The sequence below is a fragment of the Rhinoderma darwinii genome, chromosome 10 (genome assembly GCF_050947455.1).
Source record: "Rhinoderma darwinii isolate aRhiDar2 chromosome 10, aRhiDar2.hap1, whole genome shotgun sequence".
In the NCBI taxonomy this organism is placed as follows: domain Eukaryota; kingdom Metazoa; phylum Chordata; class Amphibia; order Anura; family Rhinodermatidae; genus Rhinoderma; species Rhinoderma darwinii.
In genome coordinates this window covers 19719490-19747345 of record NC_134696.1, presented here as the reverse complement: position 1 = coordinate 19747345, position 27856 = coordinate 19719490, and the positions used below count along the sequence as shown (strand labels likewise).

The following is a 27856-nucleotide window of genomic DNA, read 5'->3' as shown; positions in this document are numbered from 1 at the left end:
GGATTTTTGGTGCCACGTTCTCATCGCTGGGGGTTCTAGCAGTCGGGACTCCCAGCGATCCCACATGTATCCCCTATCTCTATGTAGAGGGATACATGTGTTTTGTGTAAAAACCCCTTGAAGTTTAATTGACATAAAACTGGAAAACCCAAACCGTTACCAAGTGGTTTTACAGTGTAACAACAGGACAGGGTAAGAATATGCGGGCACATGAATGCTGGACGAGCAAAGAGAAAACAATGCCAGTTTAGGAAAGGAGAGTGGCAGGTTAGAAGAAAACGCATTCGGATGTTATCCAACGGGGCAGGAACCTGATCCTACAGACATTTGCCCTGGTTTTATTATGGGAGAGATGTGTGTGGCAGGAGCAGGTGAGGATAATGGCGGAGGGCTCGGCAGCTGTCGTCTTGAGAACGCTTATTGAAGAACGCCATTTAAAGAAAAATGAAACGTGATTTATTCAGACAAGACGTAACTTCTCGGAGGACCTTTTCCAGGTCACAGCCTTCAAACATTATATTTAGTGGAATTGTCGTTCTCAGTAGTGTTTATGCTCAGGGTGTTTAAGGGAACGCTATGTTCTTGTCGGGAGGACAGTGTTGCCAAGATGAGGTTTCAGCTCTATATTTATACACACGAAAAGCAGACAAAGTGAATTTTAGACGGATGTTCGAACAGATCCAGCCTAAAAGACGTATAGGACATGGATATAACAATCTGTAGGTGTATGAGATCCATAGAGGAGGCAGAGCAGGATGGACAAAGATCAGTCCCGGAGACTGTATGAATTTTTAGTGCCCTGTCTATAGGAACCGTCATAGAAAACTCAGATTAGGTTTCATGTGAATTGCTTTCCTAGTGTAAAAATGTTGCCCATTGCAAAAAAAATAATAATCCAATATGGACACAAGATCACGAGTTGCAATAATGCCGCAATTTCGCTGAGACTTGTGTAATGTACAGTATGAAGCGATGCCATCTCCAGGACTGGTGCTTTGTTTGATTACATGCGGGGTGTCCTGCCATGGGATTTACCAATTGCCAGACTATAAAGTAAAGTCAAATTCCTGTTAATCTTCCCGGGGACTATTTCTGTTGCATGCGGCATGATCAGGATTTTCAGACTTTTAAAGAGGACCTTTTCTTAGAACTTGTCATTCTGCTGTTCCTCTGTTAGTCTTCATGGAAGTGACTAAATTGACAAATGGGTGTTACTATTCCCCTTATCCAATGCCCATGTCCCTATACAGTCTAATCGGTGCTTCCGGTATCAGACTGTGTAGGAACACACCAGATTGACAAGGGGAATAGGTAAGCCTCAGTTATCAGTTTATTCATACATTTCCAGGAGGAATAACAGAGGAACGGCACAATGCTGAGTTCTAAGAAAAGGTGCTCCAACGTTGTTATTTCATGGGGAATCTACTAAAACAGACGTCAGGGAGTGATCAATGCCAGACTGATATATGGGGCGTATAGATGCGTGCCTCAAGTGCCTGGCGGTGAGTGGACGGACGGACTTCAATGTAAGTCAGATGCCTGGTTGCAAAGCATTATATATTGGCATATATTTCATGACTATAATGCCATAGAACATTTTCATGCCGATCCAATAACAAGATAAGATGAAAACGTCCAGTATTATGAGACAACGCGGTGTTCAATGTTATGAAGATCACTCACCTAACAAAATAAATTGATCCATTCAGTGTCACAGTTTTCGGTGCAAATGACCACGGCGGCAGACGTCCACAGTTCACCATGGACCACAAGTCAGTCTCGGGGTCATAGCACTGCATGACCATAGTCTCCTTGCCTTCTAGTGATCCAATAGCATAGAGTCTGCCACGGCAGGAGGTGGTAGAGCAGTTATCCATGGGGTATAATATCGGCCGCAAGGACTCCCACGAATCAATGGTGTGGTCGTAGCGCTCAGTGCTGTCTGAGGCGATGACATACAGGAGACCCTTCAACACTGTAGAGGTGTGGTATTCCCGTGGCTTCAGCATTGGAGAGACCTCGGTCCATTCATTCACACTGGAATTGTATCTCCAAACACAGTCATAAAGCCTTGAACCATCAGAACCGCCTTAAAAAAAAAAAAAAAAAAAAGACAATCATATTTTATTCTGCTCTATGTGGAGTATTTTAATATTCATGAGGGCAACAGGCCAGCAGCCCCGCCTACAATCTACAGAGCTCCACCCACTTAAAGGGGTTGCCGAGTCTTATGTAAACAAACCTTAGGGAAAATTCTAGTTAAATAATAAATAATGGGAGTTTGACATTGTAATTAGGGAGTAGAGATCCAGGGTAGTCACTGTCATAGTGAAGACAATATTCATACACACTTCCAGCCACGATTCCCAATCAGAGGAAGATGCAGTCACCATGCCAGCATGGCTCTAATCCGTGTATGATAGAAAGTTATTTAACTCTCTAATATTCTTTGTATTACACTTCCTTACCATTTTCAACCTCTGCTTCCTGTCAGTAAATTGAAACCTCTACAGTCCTAGCTCTTATAGCTGCAGTAAAAACTGCTCTAACATAACACAAATGTCAACACTGACACTTTTTATGATAACCGTTTTATGCATCCGGGCCAAAGTTTATTAGAAAGTTGCAGAACTTTCATTGTACAATGATTAAGATTTACCTTATGCCCGGAGCTGCCATTAAAACACGTGTTCAGCAAAATTTGTAGATCAATTCTAGTGGGAGAACAGCTGCAATTCTTCCCTGCTGCGGCTTATCTCACAGATGTAATAGAATCTGTACAGATAAGAATCCGGCCTGCCTGATCTACTCCCGACATCAGACCTGGGCTGAGGATATGAGGTCAGTGGCTCATAAATAGATAATGTGTAGCCCTGCATCACATTACACACGTATAAGAAGAGAAGCCCCAGACCTGTGCCAGGCGCAGCTTCACCAGGCGGTCTTCATATGACCGCCAGAGAACTGCCAGGGCAGCATGTGACTGTTCCGAGGCCAGTCCTGAAAATCTGCCGCAAATGGCGACTTCATACATGCCGTGGCTGCAATACAGAACCATAATTGTCAATGGAGCCGATACAGCAATAGTGAACATGCAAATAAAAGTGGGAGTGCTGAACTGCTATATCACCGCCAACTTTGGGGGCTTCCACTGTGGTAACCGTGTTTGTGTACAAAGTTGGGGGGGGGGGGTAGTTCGCTCTTTATCAACAGCTCATTCATAACACGGCGAAGGTATTTTTGGCACTCAAAAACCGCACCCTCTCCGCAACATGTGAATACACCCTAATAATGGTGAACTGTAAATAATTAAAGGGCAAGCAGCCACCGTACAAATAGGTCATGAATAAGGCCGCACATGCACCAGTGTGTTGAGAAATGTAGTCAAATGATATAAATCGGCAAGTGTCGACTGTGACAAGCAAGCAGAGGTTTGTTCGGCAGCAGAATAGACACATTGTGAGCGCCTCGCACCTCCAGATCTAACTGGTGTTTAGGAGGATGCCACATGTTCTCCTCAAGTCGCTGCACCTGCTGCCCCCGCTCTCCAGGGACTCATGTCACTTTCTGTAAGTCATATGGTTATAAATAGACCCTGGTTGGGGGGGGGGGGGGGGACGGACACAACCACAGTCCATAAGGCAGGATTACACACAGGGTCAGGCTCTGAATACCATCCAGGGCTAAGACTTTATTCCTATATTTCAATGCAAGCAAAGATATTACACCTGCTCTACTTTACACGGATATTCAATAAACGGATGTGTGATCTGTACAGATGGTGTATGAACGCCCCAGGCCGCCAACACTCCTAGAAATTTGCTACTGCCGCCTAACCTTTTAAATTGTTGGTTACTGAAGCCTATGAAAGTTTTTATTGTCGAGCCACTCAAAAATTAGAATTGGCTCCTGGACTAGTACACCTGGCCCCTAACATCTATACTATTTGTTCAAAACTGAACCCGCGCTGCGCTTCGCCCACACAATCAGCTGGTGTTAATGTACATCATCATCCCTATAGGAGAGGGAGGGGTGATGCAGATTACAGACATCCCTGGCATTGTTCATGGGGCGAGGAGAGTAAAGCAGCTAAGAAACAGACCGAGATAATCTCATTTTAAGCAGTTCACAGGAATGAACACTGGGTGGCGCTCTTCTGTGAACATTTACATGGGGCTCACAACCACTTGTATGCAGGGAATTATACACAATTGCCACATATACAAAACTCTGTGCGTCAATTTTTTGGCACACTGTCGATGGAAATAATGGTGTAGACCGTGTGCCCTCAATTTATGGAGTATTGGTATACATATATACTAACCATAACCAGTTATCAGCCATCGCTGACCAAGAAAGATCCTGGGTAGCGTCCATAACAAAAGTGAGGCACAATTCAGGTTATTCCTACTGCCCTAGGAGATCGTCTTGCCACAAAAGCCCCCTCTACCATCCAGCAGACCCAAGAGGTTCATACAACACTCCCCACAGCCGGAATAGGATGCTCCAATTCTAGCCTCTGATTGATCATTGTATAGAAGAACATTTTTGGGACTGTAATATTGATGGCTCATCCCCTTAGGGTAGGTCATCAATATCCGATTTGTGGGGGTCCGACTCCCGACATCGCCCACTGACCAGCTGAACAAAAAAAAACAAAAAAAAACACAATTTACAGCACTGTGCGTTAATAAGCAACAAAGGAGATGGCCCCTTCAAGCAGCTGATCAGGGGGGGGGGGGTCTTGATAGTGGGACCCCCACCAATCAGATATGGATGGCTTACCTTAAGGATAAGCCATCAATATTACAGTCCCGGAAAAAAAAAAAAAAAAATAGAAAATAACATGTCCATCCAATTGTGAACAATCCTTTGAAGTGTAAGTCAGGGGCTGGCATGGCCTAAACGGGGCTGGCACTGAAATATTGCATGCCATTTCCTAGTCCCCAGATTAGAATTTGGGGAGGATATAGGTAAATGTAGGTGGCCTAATATAAAGTAGTCCTCCTCATCTTTTTATAAAAAGTCCCTTGACAAACTTTGGTATCTCCACCTTCGACCAAGTTGAAGGATTCAAGGTCTGAAAATGTTCCTATAGCTGCAAATAATGGGATGTATTTACATCTGGATCAGGCGGTTTATTCAATAGTTTAGACCTTGTGGGTTATAAATAATAACGCAGCGCGTGACAAGAAAGAAGAGCTGAGGATGTGCAGAGCGTGAACTCATCTACCCCAATATGGATTCCAGCCAACAGTACAGGAGATGCTGGAACTTGTCAGACGACGAGGAGCAGATACAGAGGTGCAAATCTATCAGGGGCAGGATGATTCAGCAGTATGGCGACACCTAATGTTCAAAGTGTATTGCAATGTGCATGTCCAACTGCTGGTGACAGTTACTCTACCCAGTCAGTTCTCCGCATAGTGATCCTATGTTCACTGCAGGGCAGCCAATGGATTTAACTATCTGGCCTGCTGGTCAGGGAAGGAGCAGAACCTCTGCAGTAGCATGGCAATATAGCAGAGACTTATTTTCGGTTTGTTAGGACCGTGAAGCTCTGCAGCCGATATGAACCTGTGTTCAGTCTCTATTATTTTCTTTCATTATATTTTCATTGGTTTTAAGGGAGTGCATGCTGGGGATGTCACACACTATATATCTTCACTACTCTAGATTAGGGTTGTCACGATACCAGAATTTGGACTTCGATACCGATACTTTGTGTAATATTGCGATACACGATACCAAAACGATACTTTGCCAAAAGTAATTTAGAAAAAAGTTCTTCCATTTTCTGATGTGAGGCACGAGGTGTGATAAACTTTGAACCTCCATGTGCCTCAAATTAATAAGTGAAAGAAAGCAATTTAGTTAATTTTTTTTTAACAGCATAAACATCATAAATTACGCTGCAACTTTGTTATTGAGGTTGTGCCTAAGTTTGCCCTAACAACAGGAAATATGGTCAGACAGCCCTGGGCTCCTTCAATGGACCCTGGGCTGTCTGCCCATATATGGTATGTCCCTCAATCGCGTCACTGGGATTCCCTGTGATGCGATCCAAAGGGCATCCCCCCCTTCTCATTTTCCGCTGAATGCTGCGGTCAGCTGTGATCGCAGCATTCAGGGGAATAGCGGCGGAGATGAGAGGTGTCTCTGATCTCCGCTGTTAGAGCAGGGCTGCGGCTGTGTAATACAGCCATTGCCCCTGACAAGTGAGCGCACGCGATTAGCATGAGGTGATGCGGCCGGCGCTGCACTAATGGGCAGTGCGCCCACCATGTTCCGTCTTCAGTGCCGACGCTCATTAGTGCAGCGCCGGCCGTATCACCTCATGCTGACCGCGCGCACTTGTTGTCAGGAGCGGGGCAATGGATGTATCACACAGCCGCAACCCCGCTCTAACAACATTCACGTGTTACAATACTGAGCTGTGCAGCTCAGTATTGAAATACATAAATTAACGGTATAAATAAGAAGGGAATAGATTGTCAGCTGCCAAATGGGGGGGGGGGGAATGATTCTGCTCAAAGCCGCCACACAGATTAGCAGCAGCACCCAGGGGAACACAGGGAGGGGATAAGTGTAATTCCACACAGGACAAGAAAAAACACAGTTATGGATGAAAGCGAAAACCGCTGTGAAAATCTGCCGAGAGAATGGACACGCTGCGGACTTAAAATCTCACGCACTTCGCTGCTACTATAATACACTGGATTTTTCACCCGCAAATCTGGACGAAAGATCTGCAGCGTATCCGCCACGCGTGAACATATCCTAAAACAGCATTCCTGGACTTTTCGTATGAAAATGATTAGTGGGTTAACCCCTATAATGCAATTCTGAATAGACCCCATACACCTGACGGAGTAACATGGAGCCGTAGTACCTCCGTGTGGTTGTCTGCGCGGCGCTGTATTATGGGGCAATTCTCTCCCAGAAGCAGAGTTTTTAGGGGAGAACAGCTCTACTACACGTCACGGAGAATGCCACGATATATTTTTTTCCTGTCGTATTCTATGCAAGTGAACAAATATATTATATATTTTTTTTCCATATGGAATCTAATAGAAAATAAAAGTTGTGACATATTCCCTTAGATGGCGTATTACGGAGAAATTCTCCCATAGAAGAGAAAATGACACCATGATAGTGCGCCATACGCATGAACACGGAGGACAGAGCTGCAGGGATTTGGTCACGGGCACGAAGCATTGTATGGCGGCATTACCGGAGCTCTGTATGTCACGATTTACATTATAAACAGGTGTGATTTTTGGGGTGCAGGTAGGACGGATACAAAGAGCAAGAATTTCCCCGCTCTGAAACACATTTCTGTCAACTTTGCCTACAATATAGTGATCGTTCCACCAATGGACATCTCACCTGTGACATAAATGTCATTGCCCAGCGCGGTGATGCTGTAGCCGCCACCCAGGTGATCAGGGAACTCCGCCAGGTACCGCCACTGTCCGGAGTGCGGGTTATAACAGTCCACGGTGACCAGTTCGTCGCAGTCCTGGTCGCACCCGCCTACGACCACTAAGATTTCTGCCAGTCCGGTGGACGGCCGGGGTCTCATACGTTCACAGGGCAGGTCGTGGCGGTCGTACTCGCTGGATTGGAAGGCCCGGGCTTCCCCAATCAGTCTGAGGCACGCAGGGCTGAAATAGACGAGGGGGTCACTTTCCACATGGGCCAACAGGTAGAACCTGCGGATGAAGGGCAGGCGAACGTGCTGGAAAAGCTCTGGCCAGCGGTGCTGTCTATGGGGCAGGTCGGCCCGGACCCAGCGCAGGATCATCTGGTAGGCCGTCTCCTCCTTGTCCACACACAGACGGTCGTCCATGATGTATTCCAGCATTCGTTGCCATGGCAACCGCTCCAGCTCCCGGGCTTGCGCTAACTGCGCCATATGCGCTAAGATGAAGCGCTTCGTGCTCTCTGCCAGGCCCCGGCAGGCGTAGGCCTCGGCGAAGTCCTGGATCTCCAGGCAGTTGCTGACATCCAGCTGCCGCTCCAGGTATGCGCAGCACGCGTCCTTCACTGACGGGAACTGCAGGAGGTCCGCGGCCTGTAGCAGCGGCTGCACGTTCTCCCGGGTCACAGTCACCCTCCCTGTGTAACAGAAATCCAGCAGCAGGCCCAGGATCGGCCCGGTGACGTGGTGCAGCTCGACCCGCTCAGCATGGCTCTCCTTCAGCCTCCCGGCGAACATGGCGCGGAAGTAGGTGCTGGCGGCGGCCATGACTGTGCGGTGACAGGGGAAGTCGTGGCCCTCGGCGCTCAGAGTCATGTCGAAGAACTTTTCCTCGGTCCGGAGCTCGTTGATGCCGTGGAGAAGGTGTAGGGCGTGAGAGGAGTCGAAGAACGGCAGGGTGGACTCAGCCGAGCCCGGGGACCCTGGGGGTGAGGAGGAGAGGAGCGTACTATCCATGGTCAGCGCCGGATCATCTGTGGAGAACGAGAGAGAGAACGTGAGATGAGGACGACGCTCACTGGCTGTAAATTACCTCAGACGTGGCCGCCATCTTTTGACAGAGGAAACAAAAAAATACAGTGGTGTTGCTCATGGCAACCAATCACACAGCAGTTTACATTTGCAGACCCTTCCTAGCAGAATGAAAGCTGGAATCTGATTGGTTGCCAGGCCACGGCACACTTCTTATATGCTATTTATTATTATGCATATCCCAATATATAGCATAGTGACCATCAGTTATCAAATAATCATTGTGTTGTGGCAATGCATCTAATATTTCCATAAGCAATATAGGAAAACTGGTACAGGCTAAAAGTGGAGCTGTAATCCATAGCAACCAATCAGATTGCAGCTTGTATGTTCAGACCTGACAAAGAAATATCTAAGCAGGAATCTGATTGGTTGCTCTGGGCAACTGTGCCACTTTTTGTTTACACTTTATACACAACACCTTAAATGTTCCCAATTAATATTCTAAAATAGTTTATCGGTAAATTTCACCTTATCCGATGTATGTTGGGGTGGCCATATGGGCTACTATACATTGTAAACAACACGTTCAGAAAAGATGATAACTCAAACTCTTGGCTGCAAAATATTTGTTCCGTTGGTCATAACAGATTGAGGACATAAAGGGGTTTTCCCATCTCCTAAAGTGATAGCGTATCGGTGGGGCTCTGACTGGGACCACCAGTGATCCTGAGAATGAGGCGCTCAGGACTGCTTCGCTTTAGGGCTTTTAGTCTTCCTTGCACAGCGACGCCACTGGCTGTACAGGGAACTGCAGCGCGGACCCATAACTGAATGGCTGGGGGTCTCAGAAGTCACCCTCACTTTATGAAATTGGAGCAACCCTTTAAAGGGGTATTCTGACAAAAGACATTTAAATTGACATATTATTTATATTATATAGCATATGTCTAGGATATTCTATAAATATCTGATGTGGGGGAACCCCGACCTGTCTGGCGTACAGGGGTCCTGTGACATCCTTAGAGTCCATCCGCTAAGAGAATGAGAAGCGGGAAGAGTCGGCAGTGAATGTGCATGACACTCACCTTTTATAGTTTATGGAGAGTTGCAGGAACAGCCACACGTGCCCAACTCTCCCCTTAGAAGCTGCGTTCTGCTGGTCTCAAAGGCACAATAGAGGGTACGAACCCTATTTCTCATGACAGGTTGACGTCTATAGGAGTTCTGGTAAGAGCAAGCAGCAAGTGGCACTTTTCATCACCTCCATAGATATCAAAGGAGGGCAGTCAGCCAGAATCGGCGAATTGGGGTCCCTCGCTCCCTGGAGTGGTGAAGGTCCCAATATTCTGACCCCCACCGATCAGACATTTATGGCATACCCTATAGAGATAGCTAAAGTTTTTTGCCTGATGTATAGTTTTGCCAATTTGCAAATCTCCAGCCAAGTTTATCATTGTATTCAATGGAACGGTGAATTATGTAAAAATTCTCTCAACATATATAAAAAAGATATTCTACTTTCCTAAACATAATGAAATACAGTATACATAAGCTACAAGCACTAATGCATTAATAAAAACTAGAATATCCGTTAATTACATTGTATTCTGCAGAACGTTACACCTGGAGGAAGCAACAGTCTGCGAGAAACGTAGAATAGATCACTAGTTGGCATCATCCAATGTCATGCCAAAGTAACTATCGAGATTGTAATGTGTTTACCCACTAAATATTGATGTAAGCCTCCCTTGTTGGTCACCACGTGTACTCTTGGGGCATGCTGGGAGTTGTAGTCCCACAACATCTAGAGATACGCAGGTTGCAAATGTCTGCGCTAGACAGTGTATGTATTCATTACTAATGGAAAAACATGTATTTTTTTATTTTCTCCATTAGATCAAAGAACAGATATATAAAAAAATAATAATAATTGGCATGCAATCCGCCAAAACTGACTAAATAATTGCGGGGTGCACGGAGCCCAACACTGCTAGTGGGTCAATTGTTATTAGGAGTAAGACATGCCACCAAGTCGATCATCCCCATGTACACGTGACCCCTGCCATAGCTGATTATCCATAGTACTGACCTGTGGCTATTCGGATATAGAGCGAGCTCGGCCGTCAGCTGTACACAAGAACAGACGGACCGTTGGAGTGGCGCTGATCCTGTACTGAGAGGGCTTTGTGCTGTGCCAACCTCTCCCTGGATCCTGAGCACTGAGTGGCTCTGCTATACAGCCCCAGACTGCAGCTGCTCACATTGCTTTACAAGGGTGGCTTTGTCATTAAAGTGTCCGCCCACTGGGCGCAGCCAAGGCACACGTGTCCCAAGCCGCAGACAGACGTTGGCCCTAAAATTGCTTGCCAGCGATTGTTGGGAACATGCTGTTAACCCATTAGCACCGCACAAAATTAAAGTACCCTCTAAAGCTGCGGGTTTTGGGAAGGAAGGAGTTAAAAGGATATATACGGATGGGGACTCCACCCTGAATATCTGCTTTCACGGTCTGCGGGGATTAGGAAATGTTAACAGCATAATTTCCAGAGCACACAGTGCCCATAACCATCTGCTCTATATACAGCGCCAGGACTTGGTTACACGTGATGCTGGGAAAATATTAGACGACATCGCCTAACAATTATCCGCAGGCGGTACCCTTCCCTGATTGCGAGGGGCAGGATTTTGGCAGATCTATACGGTTCATCCCTACATGATCCCATTTCCGATTAGATGAAAGGGGTGCCATTTCACTTTTAAGTTGACCTCCCTCACTTTCCGATTAGACGAGGGAGGTCATCTTCAATTTCCGGATTATTGGATGCCTGATTAAAGGAATTTTTTATTGAAACTGCAGCAAAGCCGCTTTTTGGTGGTAATGACAGCAATAAACTGTGATTTGGCCGCACTGTGCAAATAAACTCTTAGGCTGCATGCATACATTCGTTGGCTGCTAATGACGGTTCCGTGAAATACGGGCCGCACATGGATTGCTTCCGTGTGCAGTCTGTTGTTTCATGGACCAAATCAATGAAAAGGCCAAGACTGTTCTGTCAAAAACGGGCCGGAGTAGGACCTCTTCTATTTTTGACGAAAGGGCCGCACGGTTCTGTTAAAACAACGAAAGTGTGGATGACCCCATTGAAATGAATGTGTCAGAGTGCGATCAGTTAAAAAAACGGATAGCACCCTGACGAAAAAAACTGAAGTATAAAGGGCACAGACTGTATTCACAGTGATCATGGCGGTAGCAGGACACGTCACATTCATGATCTGCAATGCCGCTCACTCTGAATACTGTTTACACTGCCAGTACATTGATTATACAATTCAGTGCCAGGTCTATGCTTGGCAAACCCAGTGCCCGTTCAGTCCAATTCACCCATCAATAAAATTCCATTCACTGTTAAAGGGGTGCTTTGGTTGGGGGTCCTGCCAATAACCTAATTGTATGGTGACAGCATAAGCTTTCAACCTATCCATGTCTTTGTTCCTGGAGATAAGCGGCAACAGAGTTGCCTGGCAGCTGCTTGTCTCACTCATCTATTAAAAGAGTATGCTTGTTCTGCTGGGCTGAATGTGCAAGTTTATGGCTTATGACAACATATCTGTTGGCCCATCGACAGGTATCATGTGTATGGCCAACTTTATCAGTGAGACCCTCTTACCATGAAGAAGTACCAGATGGTTTGTCTGATGCCGGCCACAATAATTTGTTCAGACAACAACTATCACCCCCAATTTCCCTCTGGCCGAGCATGTCCTATTCATAGAGGGGAGGATAAGTGGCTTCTATGGGAGATAATCCCAAAATGAAACCGACCAGATCCTTGTTTTCTACATTGGTAAATGTTGTGGGACCCTCTGGCATTGGTAGATTGTTAACACCACCAAAAACGAATGTCCTTGAATACATCCTATACCCGTACTAAAGGGAACAGCGGAGCATTTGCATTGGCTGCTCTATTCCATATGCAATTATGGATGTGCCTGTATAGGATTTACCAAATGGACACCTAGTAGTTTATATCAACCGTCTGAAAGTGGCACTAGTAACGTGTCCTTCACCACCGTTCCCTACTGGATCCCCAACAGTTAATGGTTATCGGCAGAGGAATGCGACGCAGAAAGAAGCGCAACAATGGATCCTGTTGAAATCGAAGGGCCGTCTTCTGGTTTCAATGGATTGTAAGGGTCCTCCAGAGTGAGAAGCGTTCTATTCACAGACTTTCCATGCTGGCTAATAGAGCGGAGCACCTTACTACTACTCCAAAATGCTCTATTAGGGGCTTTCAATGGGTTTTCCAGTTTATATAGAGGTTTAATAATTCCGGGTATGATGGAGGAGAACCTATCCATCGGTTACATGTGGAGCATATTAGACATTCAAAAATTAGTTTTGAGATCTGTTGGACCTAGAACGTCCTGTGAGAATCTAGAACAGATCATAATCTATATACAATAGTAATTCTTGTAACACGCTTGTGAGACATAGAAGTGGAGCTAGTGACACCCAAAAATATACCTCTCTAAATCATCCTCTTCCCTCTAGTTATTTAACATCCTTTTCAGCAATTTCTTAGCTTTAGGCCTGATTTACACGAGTGTGTGCGTTTTGCGCACGCAAAAAAACGCGCCGTTTTGCGTGCGCAAAATGCACTTAAGGGTATGTTCACACGGCGGGGGTCCGTAACGGCTGAAATTACGGGGATGTTTCAGCCTGAAAACATCCCCGTAATTTCAGCCGTACCGGCATGTGCAGGCGCTTGAACGCCGCGTCAATTACGGCCGTAATTAGCGCTGCTATTCATTGGAGTCAATGAATAGCGGCTCCAATTACGGCCAAAGAAGTGACAGGTCACTTCTTCTACGCGGGCGTCTATTTACGCGCCGTCATTTGACAGCGGCGCGTAAATATACGCCTCGTGTGAACAGACAAACGTCTGCCCATTGCTTTCAATGGGCAGATGTTTGTCAGCGCTATTGAGGCGCTATTTTCGGGCGTAATTCGGGGCAAAAACGCCCGATTTACGTCCGTAAATAGGCCGTGTGAACATACCCTGACAGCTGCGTGTGTCATCAGTGTATGATGCGCGGCTGCGTGATTTTTGTGCAGCCGCCATCATTAAGACACTCCGTTTGGATGTTTGTAAACAGAAAAGCACGTGGTGCTTTTCTGTTTACATTCAGAGTTTGACAGCTGTTGCGCGAACAACGCAGTTCGCACGGAAGTGCGACCTGCGTGGTTTTCAAGCACCCATTGACTTCAATGGGTGCAAGATGCGCGTAAAACGGCGAAATATAGAACATGTCGTGAGTTTTACGCAGCGCACTCACGCTGCGCAAAACTCACGGACTGTCTGCACTGCCCCATAGACTTGTATAGGTCCGTGCGACCCGCGTGAAAAGCACGCGCGTCGCACGGACGTATATCACGGTCATGTAAATGATGCCTTATTTGTACAATTCTCCTTCCACCAGGTTCAGCACATTGACTCCTGAATAAGAGGGGTGCCGAGAATGTAGCTGTATTATTACACTTGCCATTCAGGAGTCTAGGAAAGCTGGGTTATAACTTCTGTGGAAGCTGTAATGATGTTTGTATTGCTTGTCACCCAGCTGTGCCAAAAACAGATAACTAATATACAGTGAAATGTGAAGAGGGCCGGCGGGCGGTAAGTATATATTTTTCTATTTTCTTTTTTTAAGTCTCGTCTGGGGTCTGAATTAGTTTAGGAGGCTTGTCTGGAGTCTATTTAATTTCAGGGGTCTGGTCTGGGAACTAAACTAAGTTTAGGGGTCTGGTCTGGGGTCTGAATTAGTTTAGGGGTCTTGTCTGGGGTTTAAATCAATTTTAGCGATCTGGGTTGGGGTCTGAGTACGTTTAGGTGACTAATCTTGGGTCTAAATGAGTTTAGGGGTCTGAATGAGTCAAGGGATCTTAATTAATTTTGGGGTCTGGTCTGATTCATTTTAGGGGTCTGAAATATTTTTAGGGGTCTGGTTTGGGGGTCTGAAACATTTTTAGGGGTCTGGTCTGGGTCCCGAATAAATTTTAGACTGGGTTGCGGTCTGAATGAGTTTAGCGGTCTGGTCTGGGGTCCTAATTAATCCATGTCAATTTCTCTAGCGCAAATGCTGTGTAATTTCCGCAGCATTTACGTCTTCTATGCAGGAGAAATATCAAGACAACGTCTTTACTGTTGGTGTTCATCTCGGACCTCCACCTGACTGCAGACCCCGGTAAGTGGAAACTAGTTGAGTATCTCTGCTCTAGAGGGTACGAGAACCATATAAAACAGTGATGATAAATACGGATTGGGTAAGTAGTCACCCTACTATAAAAAGCATTAACAGGACATGCTCGGATCTCAGCCTGGAATCCCTATTATCCAACAGATCATATTTCCAGTTGAACGCGTTCTTCACCTGTGACCAGTCAGATGACGTCTGTGTAGACTTAATGTCAGCCCTGGTTTGTGACACTGTATGACAGCAGAGGGCGGTTATGTGGCCGGTTAACAACAGTAAAATGACAGCGCGCCCCGTGACTAACCGACCGGTGGTTCTGTAACTTCTTGCAATGATAAGAACGACCGTTGACTCTGTGCTGCCACCTAGGTCACGTTTAGGCATTACATACACAATATCTGTACTAAACTTTGCCAATCTAGGCAAACTCTGGTGACTAAATGTAAGGTCCTGGTGTCTCGCACTGCACACAGTAAAGTTATATATAGACATGAACACTTGGGTTTGTTTCTTAGTCCTGTTAGAGGTCAGGATATTTTGGGGTTCCTGGAAGCTGAGAAGTCTGAACAAGAGGGCCCATTCAGATAGTTAATAAATACTAAGCAAAAATGTAGACTCCCCCCCCACTCACTCCACAAACATTGTGGGCTACTTACCATTACAGAAACACAGAGAACATTTACGGCAGTGACCACAAAGTCATTCACATATGTAACACAGCCCGTAGTGTAGAAGGAATAGTAAGTACTCCCACTTTGGGGGTGACAATCATATTATAGAGTTCTCTTGATACAAAATTTCAGATCTGAATGATAATTACAATAAAAATCTTGCTCATCGTTAAATTGATTGTTTAAACTTACAATGAGAGTTCTGTGCATTTGGAGATAAAGGGTAGCTAAACTTTAAAAAAAAAACTTTTGACATGTCAGAAGTTTTGATTGGTGGGGGTCCGAGCGCTGAGACCGGCCCCAATCGCTATAACAAGTGGCAGAAGCGATCGGGTGAGCGCTGTGCCGCCAGGTTTCTGATCTGCTTTTCTTGGAAATCCGAGCAAGCGGTGTATGGACTCATAGACTTTCTATTGAGACAGTACACTGTTCAGAGGAAAGCAATCAGAAACAAAGTGGTATGAACTTCCATGCGTGCAAGGAAGATTGATCAAATTGTAAGTTTGAATTATCAATTTAATGATGAGCGAAAGTTTGCATCTTTGGGACATCCAGTTACTGTATAATAGATCCCCCCCCCCCCCCATTCATCTATTGTCTTCTATAGCAAAATGACTTCTCTTGTGCTGCACCTATTCTGTGGAACTCTCTCCCTCACACTGCCAGACACTCACAGAATCTCCAGACTGAACTACTCACTCATTTTAACAATCCTCCATCCACTAATCTATAGGAACATACATATACAAACCCACTTTCCTTGTTTGAACAGTGTATTTGTATGAGCAGGATTGTCCTTCCTAGTGTACCTGGTCTACTAATGTTAGATTTCTGGAATTATGGTAATAACTCCGCAGGCCGTTCTGACGACGCACTATATACACCTATAATAACGCGGTAATAGAACAGGCTCCTTTCCTCTATTCCTCCCGGTATAACACATTTTGTAATATAAGAACGCATCCCTTTAGCTTCCTGCTGTGAAGAATCTGGGCAAATAATCCGGGCTATTATCTCCACACTTAAATGTGTGATCCGCCTTTCATAAAAGTCACGTGTAATAAAGACACATTAAAAACGTTTTCACTCAGCGAAATCTGAGAGCGAACGTTTCCTGTCACAAAAGCTCAGGAACGATTATAGGAACAAAAGTCGTTTTCATGATGGCCTCGTAAAAAGGTGGCAGGTACATAATACAATCTACTCCTGACAAATGGGGATTATACAGCGAGGGGATGTAACTGTGTCCAATATAAACACTGAGGATAATGGCAAATATTACTGCCCTGATTTACCCTCATAAATAAACTCTCCATATCCTTCATAAGAAGGAGAATTATCTGCGCAAATATTACTGAATGAGGCCTTATTTACATACAAATAAATATACTCTCACCTCACCCAGGAAGATAATATCTATTCAGCTCCATTCACATATAGGGATAGGGATCAGTCGCACTATTATAGCACTATAAAGGCCTCAACTAGAACCATCAGTTAAAGGGAGGACTACTCCACTGTGGTAACTACATACACCAGGTTAACACTGCTTTTCTGAATATGTTTATTTCCCTTTTTGCAGCCCCCCATTAGTAAAGTCTGCCGTTTGTGGCACTTAGTGGTCTAGTAATTACTTGACTTCCTGCCTGGGTGACCACCATTTCCTTACATGAAGCTACGTGCCAAGAAGTAGTCACAGGAAGTTCTCTATCTCCTAACAATACATTGCAGATGTATGATGGGTAGTCGGTAGTGCACATAGAAGGGAAGGGGCTCATTTGCAAAGATAAAACTGGGCCCCTCATTATGGAGCTGGTTTTTACAAATCAGAACAGAAAGAACTGGTCTTTGTCTCCCCCTCCATGCCCTTTTAATGACTCGGGTCAATTCCCCGTCCCCTTGTTTGGTAATAGTGTCATTCCTGCTTAGAGGAAAGTTCTGCACAGGTAGTCACCACCTAATAGCAAAGCACATGGGACCAACCTTGGTTGGGGCCCCTCTCTCCAAGGGCCCCAAAGCAACTACATGGGCTGCTGTTATTGTGGACATACATGTATTAGGTCTCTCCCAGCAGCGGGACTGCACAAGACAAAGTGAAGGAAGTTTGCGGAAGTCATCGTACAGCAAATAGAAGGAGTTGTAATTTTTTTTTATTTAGACACCCCGATCCCTCACTCAGATGGAACGGAGGCGGGGCTACTCTATAGGCAGCATTTATAGAATTTTATCTTATTTAAATGGAATGTCCCCTTTAACCACCTGTCTATAGAGCCCGCGTGGTGCTGTTGCTATGCAGAAGCCTTTTTAAATATCCCCCAGTGAGATGTGAAATATTCTTACATGTCTGAAACACAATCTCTACAGATCTGAGTCATCCGCTCGCAGCACTACAGAAGGTGACAAGTGACAATCGTGAAGGCGCGTGGGACGCACAGGAAGCGGCGTGCTATTGGCCATATACAGTTACTATAAGATGACTAAGAGGCAAAAGTCAAGGGAAAAAAAGGGAACACGCGTTCTGATGCACAAATGCGCCCTGAATGAGACAATGGGGAAATATAAGGAGGATGATGTGTAAAAACTGATGACAACGCATATCCTAGCACAAATAACTTGCCCCTTTTATCAATGTAGTAATCCCATCCCGCATGACTCTGAGGTCCTATTACTGGCCCGGTATAGGAAAACCGATTTCCCGACTTTCAGCGGGATCGGTCGACCATCTAAAGTCTATGGCGGCGACACAAACAAAAGGATCGAGCATGTTGAAATTTAGCATCCCGATCCTGCTCTCCCCCAACATCGGGGGAGGGAAGGATCGGGCTGTTGAATTTCATCATGCCCAATCCTTTTGTTTATAAGGAGATAAGCCGCTCCCAGAGGTGTCTTGCGGCGGATTTCTCCCTATTGATAAATCATGCCGAGTGTGCATGTGTATGGGGGACTTGGGAGGATGGGCAGCCTTGGCACCAGATATGATGATTGGGGTATGCTGCAGTCAAACTAGCAACAATCCAATATCTATGGGGGCAGCCAGTCATCTTCCAACTTCTGACGGCAGGGGAAACATGGATTTATCATGACTAATTTTTCCTATCCTTTTGGTTTCCTTAGAGATAAGTGGCAAAATGTATTATATCCGCTTATCTCTACCTCCTCTATTGAAGTTATGGTTGCTGAACATGTATGTCACACCAGACAGATCTCATTGGGGATTGTGTAGTTTACAAAGCCCTTTATCCAATACCCTGTTAGGTTACATTCACGCGAGCATATCACAATCACACGCGTGAATCTTGTCCGTGCGTGTTGCGTGTTTTTCATGCACTCGCAAAGCACATGTTTTGTGTGCTGGCCGTGCTTTTCACGCTCCCATTGACTTAAATGGGCACGTGGGTGCGTGAAAACGCACCAATATAGGACATGCAGTGAGATTCATGCAGCGGACTCTCGCTGCATGAAAACTCCTGCATGTGTGAACGACCCCTTTGAAAATAATGGGTCCGTGTCCTGTGGGTGATTTCCATGCACAGCACACGGACGAGATTCACGCTCGTGTGAATGGGCCCTTAAGGTTTATTTACACGTGCCCGTTGTGTGTTTTTCTTGTCCTGATTATCGGAGAAAAATGGCACAAAATCGGCACGTGTAAATTTACGGTTAGGAAATTCTGAGGATTTCTCTCGTTCTGAACCAAAATCTATTAACAAAGAGCGTCTCTTGCTGTGGAGGACCCAGCACGTCTGTACATTACGTGGGAAGCCCATTGTTTTAATTAGAAACTGTGTAATACTTAATTTCGCCTGCGGTGGTGCTGCTGAGTTACCCCACAGATTACAGCTAATTGCTGGGGGTCTTAGCAGTGGAACACTCTGTGATTAGCTTATTGTATGAGGGACCCTTCTAACAAAACCGGACTGTGTTAAAGAAAGAACCCCTTTAAATAACGGAGTTTATTAGCGTCTATACCAACATACAGCGCGTGCAATCTAGTGGCCATTTATTGGATGCTACAGTGCCATCTGGTTTACCGTCACTAAGACACATGACAGAATCTCTCTAATGGAGGAATCAAGACGTTGGCCAGTAGATAATTCTAGGTCTAGGGTGGCCCATATGCTTTGATTAATTTTGCTTTCCTGTGCCGTTTTCATCATGTCCACTAGGGGAAGCCAAGATACACAAATTTCAAACTGATGAGTGCAGAGCGATGCCCAGACAAGTTTACCAGCGGCTTCCTATGTCCCCAGCACATGGTTTACTCCTTTACAAGAAGGGTAACGTCGTGTAGATCAGAGCAATCTGGTTTTTTTGAGAAGCGCAGTCAAAAGATGCTGCATTCTAATGAGAAAATTCTATAAAATTTATACAAAATGTTATTTTGGAATTGGCATTAACTTCTCTTACTTCGCTTCAATGGGTCATTTCTTTTTCAAAAAACATTTCCTTTCTGACATTTGGAAACACAAATTGTATTAAACATCCATCCTGTTTCATATTAAAGTTTGCTCCCCCCCCCCCACCACCTATTGCCAATGCACAAACCAGAAATCTCTAGGGAGTGAAGGGGTTTGGGCAGAGTTGGGTGACTGTAACATAATGAGAAAATATTGCATCTGCTATGTCAATAGACTACAAAGGCTAAACGACAGCTAAGGCTCTTTTCATAACTGCGCTGGACTCTTCGTTAGAAGTCTTCGTTGCAGATCTGGTCCAAAATACTTGAAAATGACACCATGACGGAAACCTGACGGAACCCATTAAACACAATGGGTCCCATTGGGCACCGTTGGGTTCCTATGAGGGCTTAGAACAACGGGAACTTCAAACGCAAGTGTGATCCCATCCTAAAGTTGTGGTTAAAGTTTTTCATTACTGTTACAGATTAGGACCTATAACACTCTTATGGGCTATCAACTGGGTGTCATAAAAGTGTGATCGGTGGGGTTTGAATGCCACCAGCGACCCCCAAGAACAGGGTGCCTATTCCTGGCAGAGAATTAAATGACCATCTCAGGACTCCGCATCACAGGAGTCGGACCCCCCCCCCCCTCCATCACACTTTCAGAAATCAGAGGTACAGTATGTAGTCTTTGGGCACCATGTTGTATGGATCCGTATTACATTCATGTGCATAGGTAGAGCTTGAGCCTGATGCAAAATTTGTACGACCCCACACCCCGACTGTTATGTGCCATTCATAGTACTGCAGTCCGATTATGTAGCAGAGGGGTCTTTGGGCTCACTCAGGCACCAAGGTCTGGTCACTGCAACTTTTACATGCCCCATAGTTGCGCCACTGGTTTGGCGTATGGTGCTAAAAAAAATCCTCGTCATTGCTGATTAAATTCCACGATTGCAGCTTTTAAATAGTTAAAAAACATTAAAAAAAATACAAGGCTAATGTTAGTAAATGGAGCTAGGCACAAGTTTATTTCAGTTGTGGTCCATCATTGCCCATATTCCCAATATATTAAATGGTTAATCTTTATCTGTTAATTTCCACCAAACTGCCTCACAACCGTGCCATATTATGCAGGATTGTCCTGCAAAACGGACCCCAAGAAGGGCAGGTTTATGCAAATATGCCCAAAAGTGGGCGTTTCTGGGTAAATCGGGGAGGGGCTTCTCAATGTCCCGCCAATGGGGATTCAAATGTTGGGAGGTATACGTCAATATACTTGTGTTCGCATGGGTCGAGGTGCAGAAGTATAACCACGAGATGCCCTAAGCGGACAGTGGATGGTTTCTGAGGACACAGCATGACCTTAAAAGTCCGGCATAGAGGTTTAATTGCATATTTAAATGTCCAATAACCAAAGAAATCCTTGTGAGCGGCCAAATTGGTTGTCACCGCCCAAGAAACATATAAAGAAACAAGTTGTGTTGCCTTCAGTGACCATTCAGATCCCAATGGTAATTATGTACAGTGCAGCTGCGGCCACAAAATTAGTCACTTTTTGAATTTTTTTGTAAATGTTCCCAATTACAGCAAAAAGAGGCATCAATATTCCCACAACGGGACAACGTTTCCTAAAACTGATAAAGGGAGGGTAAAGCAGTTGAATGCACTCTATTGTTCTCTGTCATCAACCATTTCAGCCCGGGCCGTCAACCCTCCAAAAAAAGAAATATACAAAACTAAGTCAGGATTTGTAATAGATACTAAACATCCTCTCGACCGCCTGCAACAAGAAGCTTACAATCTAAAAAAAATGGGCAAACTTCCTTGTCAGTTCTGCTGTCTCCGCGCTGATCTACATGGGGCATTGCTCAGCTGAGCTCATCGTCTCTTGTTGCCTTTGGCCGTAAGCTATAAAAGTCTTTGGTTGGGAGCCAGTGTATTCGAAGCAGAGTCTCGCACTCACAGAACGCGTTCTGAACCATGCACGCCTTAGAAGCGGGGAAAATAGCAAGACGGGCCCCGCGTGGATAATGTCCCGAAATAATGATCTGTTTGCTTGAGTTTCAAATCCTGACACGTGACGATTGCTTGGCTCAGGGGGATTGATACACGATCACAGATAACCCGGCTCAATCGGCAAGCGCTAAATCTGGCTGCTGGCGGTATAAACTTTGGGGTACGGCAGTAGGTTACATAGGCAGGCGGTTAAGATTGTAAGCTATGTGGGGCAGGGTCTTCTCTTCTTTTGGGTCATTGTTAGTAGATGTTTTGCCAGTATTGTTACATGTTGTTTTGCTACTCAATGTCTGGCGCTTGGTGGTAAAGGGCTGTGGAATATGTCGGTGCTATATAAATTACAGATATGATTTTTATACTTACACAGGGTCTCTGAGCAGCGATCCCACTTCACCTTAGGAGCAGCGAATGCGTTAAGCGTCCTCGCATTCCTCTCCCTGTGCTATTTCTGCTGCAGCCAGCTAGTGCAGTTAAACCAGGGACATTGTACTGGTACTGGAAGGGGGGTGGGGCAGCTGTCTTTTTTTTCCAAAACTTATTAAAACTTCTCGCTGCAACTCAAGTTAGCGTTGCGTCTTCCTACTGTAATGGAAAACTTTACAAAATTGTGCAAAATCGCACTAAATTTTCATAGGCTTTTGTATATATAAGCTGAAAGCTGAGCCCCCCCTTGCATGGTGATGGTATATTCCGACCTGAATGAATAGCATTGTCCTGGTATGCAGGCTGTGCTCTGCTGGTGTCAGCCCTGTCTGTCTGTTCTTTCAAGTCGGCCCCACCATTTCTGACAGCTCAAAGGAGGAGCAGGAGAATCTCCCGCCACATGAGGGCCATACGTCTGACGTATACGTTTGTTTACCGAGAAGCGCCATTCAAACGTTTACTGTAACGTTCCTATAGGTTTCTTTGGGGGAGAACTTTTTCCTTAAGAAAGTCCAATTGGTGTACGTGTCATAGGTCTATGTCTGTGTACCGGTTCTATTGTACTGAATGATGAAACCTGATACGTGCCGTAAAAAAACGTACAATGACACTTGTTATACAACAGAAGTCAATGGGCAGATGGATACGTTCGGCATACGTTCCTGGAGTTTTCCCTGCGCGTATGCTTAACGTACACTGTAAACACAGTGGGGGAGATTTGGGAAATGCACCAGAATTCTGTCTCAAATTGCGCCAGTTAGGCTTCGTTTACATATCTGTTAGGGCTCTAATTTGACGTTCCGTCGGAGGTTACCGTCAGAATAGAGCCCTGACTGACACAAACGGAAACTATAGGTTTCCGTTTCCATTACCATTGATTTCAATGGTGACGGATCTGGTCACAATGGTTTCCGTTTGTTTCAGTTGTGACATGGTTCCGTCATCTTGACGTAATCAATAGTGCAGACTACACTATTGATTCTGTCAAAACTACGGAAACCTTGCACAACTGAGATAAACGGAAACTTATGGTTTCCGTTTGTGTCAGTCAGGCTCTATTCTGACGGATGCCTCAGACGGAACGTCAGAATAGAGCCCTAACGGATATGTGAACGAAGCCTTAACTGCCGTACAGGCCGCGCACCAAATTTATTATGTGTTTTTGGCACTTTTTACACCTTATCGGTTTTGAAAAGCATCAAGAATAAGGGGCGTGGTTAAGAATTTGTAAAATGCGCCAGATTAATCAAAGGCTAACTAAACTTTCAACAAACTTCTGACGTGTCATAAGTGACACGTCAGAAGTTTCGATCACTGGGGGTCCGAGCACTGAGACCCCCACCGATCGCTAAAACGAAGTGACAGAAACGCTCGGAAAGCCGATGTAGCGGTGTACGAACTCAACTGAAAGTCTATGGGCCCATGGACCGCTACATCAGCTCTCTGAAAAAAGCCAATCAGAAACAAAACAGCTCAACGCTCCCCCGAGCGCTTCTGCCGCTTAGTTTTAGAGATCGTGGGGGTCTCAGTGCCCGGACCGCCAGCGATCAAAACGTCTGACATGTCACTATGAAATGTCAGAAGTTTGTTGAAAGTTTAGTTACCCTTTAATGGCGCAAAATATTGGTGTACGTCAGCCATAAGATGGCACAAGGAAGAGAAAAAGTGTCTAAAATGTCTGGTAAGATAAGATAAATCAAGCAGCGGGCACCACACAGTTTCTTCCGGCTGGTCTAGTTTTATCCTGTTTAACTTTAAGATAATATTAAAGGGGTTTCCTTATTAAAGGTACTTTTATATTGATCCTATTATTAGGATAGGTCATTAATATAAGATCGTGAGGGTTAGAATCCCGGCGGGTCCATCAAAGAGCTGACTAAAGGAGCCACGGCATCGAATGCCTCTTCATAGTTTACCAGGCACAGCGCTGCACACATCCGTAGTGGCTGTGCCTGGAGTAGCAGTAGCGGCCCCATTCAAGTGAATGGGACCATTCTGCATAGGACTGAAATTCCAGGCACGGCTACTACAGATGTGTATGGCGCTGTGCCTGGTAAACTATGAAGAAGCGTTCGTCGTACCCGAAAACCCCTTTAATGACTCTCCAGCCGAAAGTATGCCAAATGTATACTTTTCTGACAGATCTAATAAAAGGATTGTCTCATCAGCACAACCCCTGTCCATATACCCTATTAGACAAGCAACAGCTCTCGTTTCATCTGAATGGCCGCCATGTAATGCTACTGGGGAAATGCATAGTCAGCGGTTTGCCACGGGTCTCAGGAGCCAGACTCGCAACGCCTCTAAGCATTGTCACATACATGTACATGACAAGCGTTAAAAGGAAGTATGGAGCGCGCGCCATACTCAGCGGGTGTCAGCTGTGCAATACAGCCAACACCTCACTGCAAACGGGCAGAATCAAAGATCTTTTTGACATACCTCCCAACTTTTGAATTCGGAAAAGAGGGACATTTTAAGCCACGCCCAATATCCCGCATAAACACATCAAATCACGGCCAGATCCTTCTTCAAATAACAAGATCATATTCTCACTGCGGATCTCTAGACTTACAATTACAAAAAAAAAATCTGGATATCACCAATATTATGGATCAGGTTATATCGTCTTTATGTTACTTTTCCTAACTTGGGTATAACATTTGCTCATCACAGTGGCAGCTGCAGGATAAACCAAAAGGCTGAGAACAATGAAATTCAAGAGGGAGACCCTGTGGTTGATGACTTTTCAATTGACAGGTAGCAGAGTTACATGATGGGGATTTATTTTTTCCAGTTGTGTAACTGCTACCGGTCAATGGAAAAATCATCCACTAGAGCCCTCTTGTAGATCGCTCCAAATACAGCCCCCCTGTAGATAGCGCCACACACAGCCCCCTGTAGATAGCTCCACACACAGCCCCCTGTAGATAGCTCCACACACAGCCCCCCTGTAGATAGCTCCACACACAGCCCCCCTGTAGATAGCTCCACACAGCCCCCCTGTACATAGCTCCACACACAGCCCCCCTGTAGATAGCTCCACACACACAGCCCCCCTGTAGATAGCTCCACACACACAGCCCCCCTGTAGATAGCTCCACACACACAGCCCCCCTGTAGATAGCTCCACACACACAGCCCCCCTGTAGATAACTCCACACACACAGCCCCCCTGTAGATAGCACCACACACAGCCCCCCTGTAGATAGCTCCACACACAGCCCCCCTGTAGATAGCTCCACACACAGCCCCCTGTAGATAGCTCCACACACAGCCCCCCTGTAGATAGCTCCGCACACAGCCCCCCTGTAGATAGCTCCGCACACAGCCCCCCTGTAGATAGCTCCGCACCGAGCCCCCCTGTAGATAGCTCCACACACAGCCCCCCTGTAGATAGCTCCAAACACAGCCCCCCTGTAGATTGCTCCACACACAGCCCCCCTGTAGATTGCTCCACACACAGCCCCCCTGTAGATAGCTCCACACACAGCCCCCCTGTAGATAGCTCCAAACACAGCCCCCCTGTAGATAGCTCCACACACAGCCCCCCTGTAGATGGCTCCACACACAGCCCCCCTGTAGATAGCTCCACACACAGCCCCCCTGTAGATAGCTCCGCACACAGCCCCCCTGTAGATAGCGCCACACACAGCCCCCCCTGTACATAGCGCCACACACAGCCCCCCTGTACATAGCGCCACACACAGCCCCCCCTGTACATAGCGCCACACATAACCCCCCTTCTGTACATAGTGCCATACAACCCCCCTCCCCATATACATAGTGCCACACAACCAACCTTCCCGCTTGTACATAGTGCCACACAACCCCCCTCCCCCTTGTACATAGTGCCACACAACCCCCCTCCCCTTATACATAGTGCCACACAACCACCCTTCCCCCTTGTACATAGTGCCACACAACCCCCCTCCCCCTTGTACATAGTGCCACACAACCCCCCTCCCCCCTTGTACATAGTGCCACGCAACCCCCCTCCCCCTTATACATAGTGCCACACAACCCCCCTCCCCCTTATACATAGTGCCACACAACCCCCTTATACTTTGTGCCACAATGCTGCCAGAGCGGTAGAGGTAGCCTACTGCTGCCACTCTCCGCTCTGCTTTGATGTCGCTCACCGTCAGAAGAAGGCAGGAGTCTTGCAGCGGCGTTCTCACTGGTGTCGATACCGGCCTGGGAGTGGACCAGTCCAGTCACCTGACCTGTCACCTGCCCGGTGAGGTCAGATGACCGTTCAGGTGACTGGACTGGTTCACGCCTGGGTCGGCATCGATCCCAGTCAGAACACCACTGCAAGATTCCTGCCTTCTTCTGACGCTGATCGCTGCTGCAGTCGTCTGGCATGCAGGGCGCCTGTCAGCAGTGATCAGCTGTTTTGATACAGCTGCAGCGCCCAGACGGACATTTTGCAGACCGCCCGGGACGGCGGAACCCCGGTGAGAAACCGGGACTGTCCCGCCGGATCCGGGACGGTTGCGAGATATGCTTTGATTCAGGCCGTTTAACTCCTTAGATGACATTATCAATAGCGACCAGAGCATCTAAGGCATTAGAAAGAGGGGGGCGGTATTAAGTGCAAGCGATCCAACAATCGCTGGTTCAAGTCCGCTAGCGGGAGTTAGAAAAAAAATTAAAAAACAGTTAAATTAAATTTTTTACTGTAAAAAAAAACACAAAAAGTTCTAAAAAATCCCCTTTTCCTATTTTATCTCTAATGTTCTAAAAAAAAAAGAATAAAAAAATAACCTAACTGGTATCGCCGCATCCGTAAAAGTCCAAACTATTACAATATATTGTTATGTAACCCGCACATTCTACAGATCCCACAGTCAATAGTTCCCATACAAATTAGAATGTCGGCTGATCCCACTAAAATTGGGCCATAGACGCCTGACGGACCTCATTGACCAATAGGGTTCTGTCAGGTTCATTCGTGGTGTACGGCAAAAGAACCACTGATTGCCAAACATTAGTGTCAGTAGTGGTCTCCAACCACTGTTGGGAAACTACAGCTCCCAGCATGCCCTGTCAGCCTCAGTTGTAGTTATCTAACCACAGATTGAAGACCACTTTACATAGAGACTGGCCCTGACAGACGTCTCACCTGGCCGAGCTCTGTATTATCGCCTCTGGCTTTCTGCAGCAGGTATATGTCGCTATATAAATAAAGGTGTATACACGGCATTTCCTCAGGCGTTCTAAACCGGCCCGTCTCCGTAATGATCATGATGTGAAATATTGTAAACACGCAGGAGTCCCCCGCCGCTCAAACATCCTGTTACAGATCTATACAATGGGTGTGACGTGCTGCGAGCCAAGAAGTAGTGCAAGGTGCAAGAAGGACACACTAATATTGCTGTTCACACTTCCATGCAGATTCGTCATTTATGGGGGGAAAGTTGGGGCTCAGTCATTGAGATCACATTAGGCCCCAACCTTGGCGGTTGTGATGCATTACAAGGTCGCAGCACGAAAACCACAGCAAAAACTGCATGCTGATACACAGATTTACATGTTGTTTGTCTTTTCCCTATTGACGTCAATGTGACAGCTGTAATTTATAGGAAGACATTAGGGGAATATTTATCAAAACCAGTGTAAAGGATA

The 27856-nt window shown here is 45.9% G+C and overlaps 1 protein-coding gene across 4 annotated transcripts in view; it reads right to left on the bottom strand.

The window, feature by feature from the left end:
* The window catches only part of KLHL21 (kelch like family member 21), a 28600-nt gene extending 6346 nt beyond the window's left edge, over positions 1–22254 (bottom strand). Inside the window, exons 1-3 of one of the 4 annotated variants that reach the window (XM_075839437.1) lie at positions 22166–22254; positions 7390–8457; positions 1684–2089 (exon numbers count right to left, since the gene is read on the bottom strand). In XM_075839437.1, coding sequence (XP_075695552.1) covers positions 1684–2089; positions 7390–8440 — 1457 coding nt within the window. In that variant the 5' untranslated portion in view covers positions 8441–8457; positions 22166–22254. Of the gene's footprint in view, positions 1–1683; positions 2090–7389; positions 8581–8986; positions 9183–10547; positions 10715–22165 lie in introns of those variants that run through there. The other 3 variants (XM_075839435.1, XM_075839438.1, XM_075839436.1) reach the window with 3 other exon arrangements.
* Positions 22255–27856: the final 5602 nt, after the last annotated feature.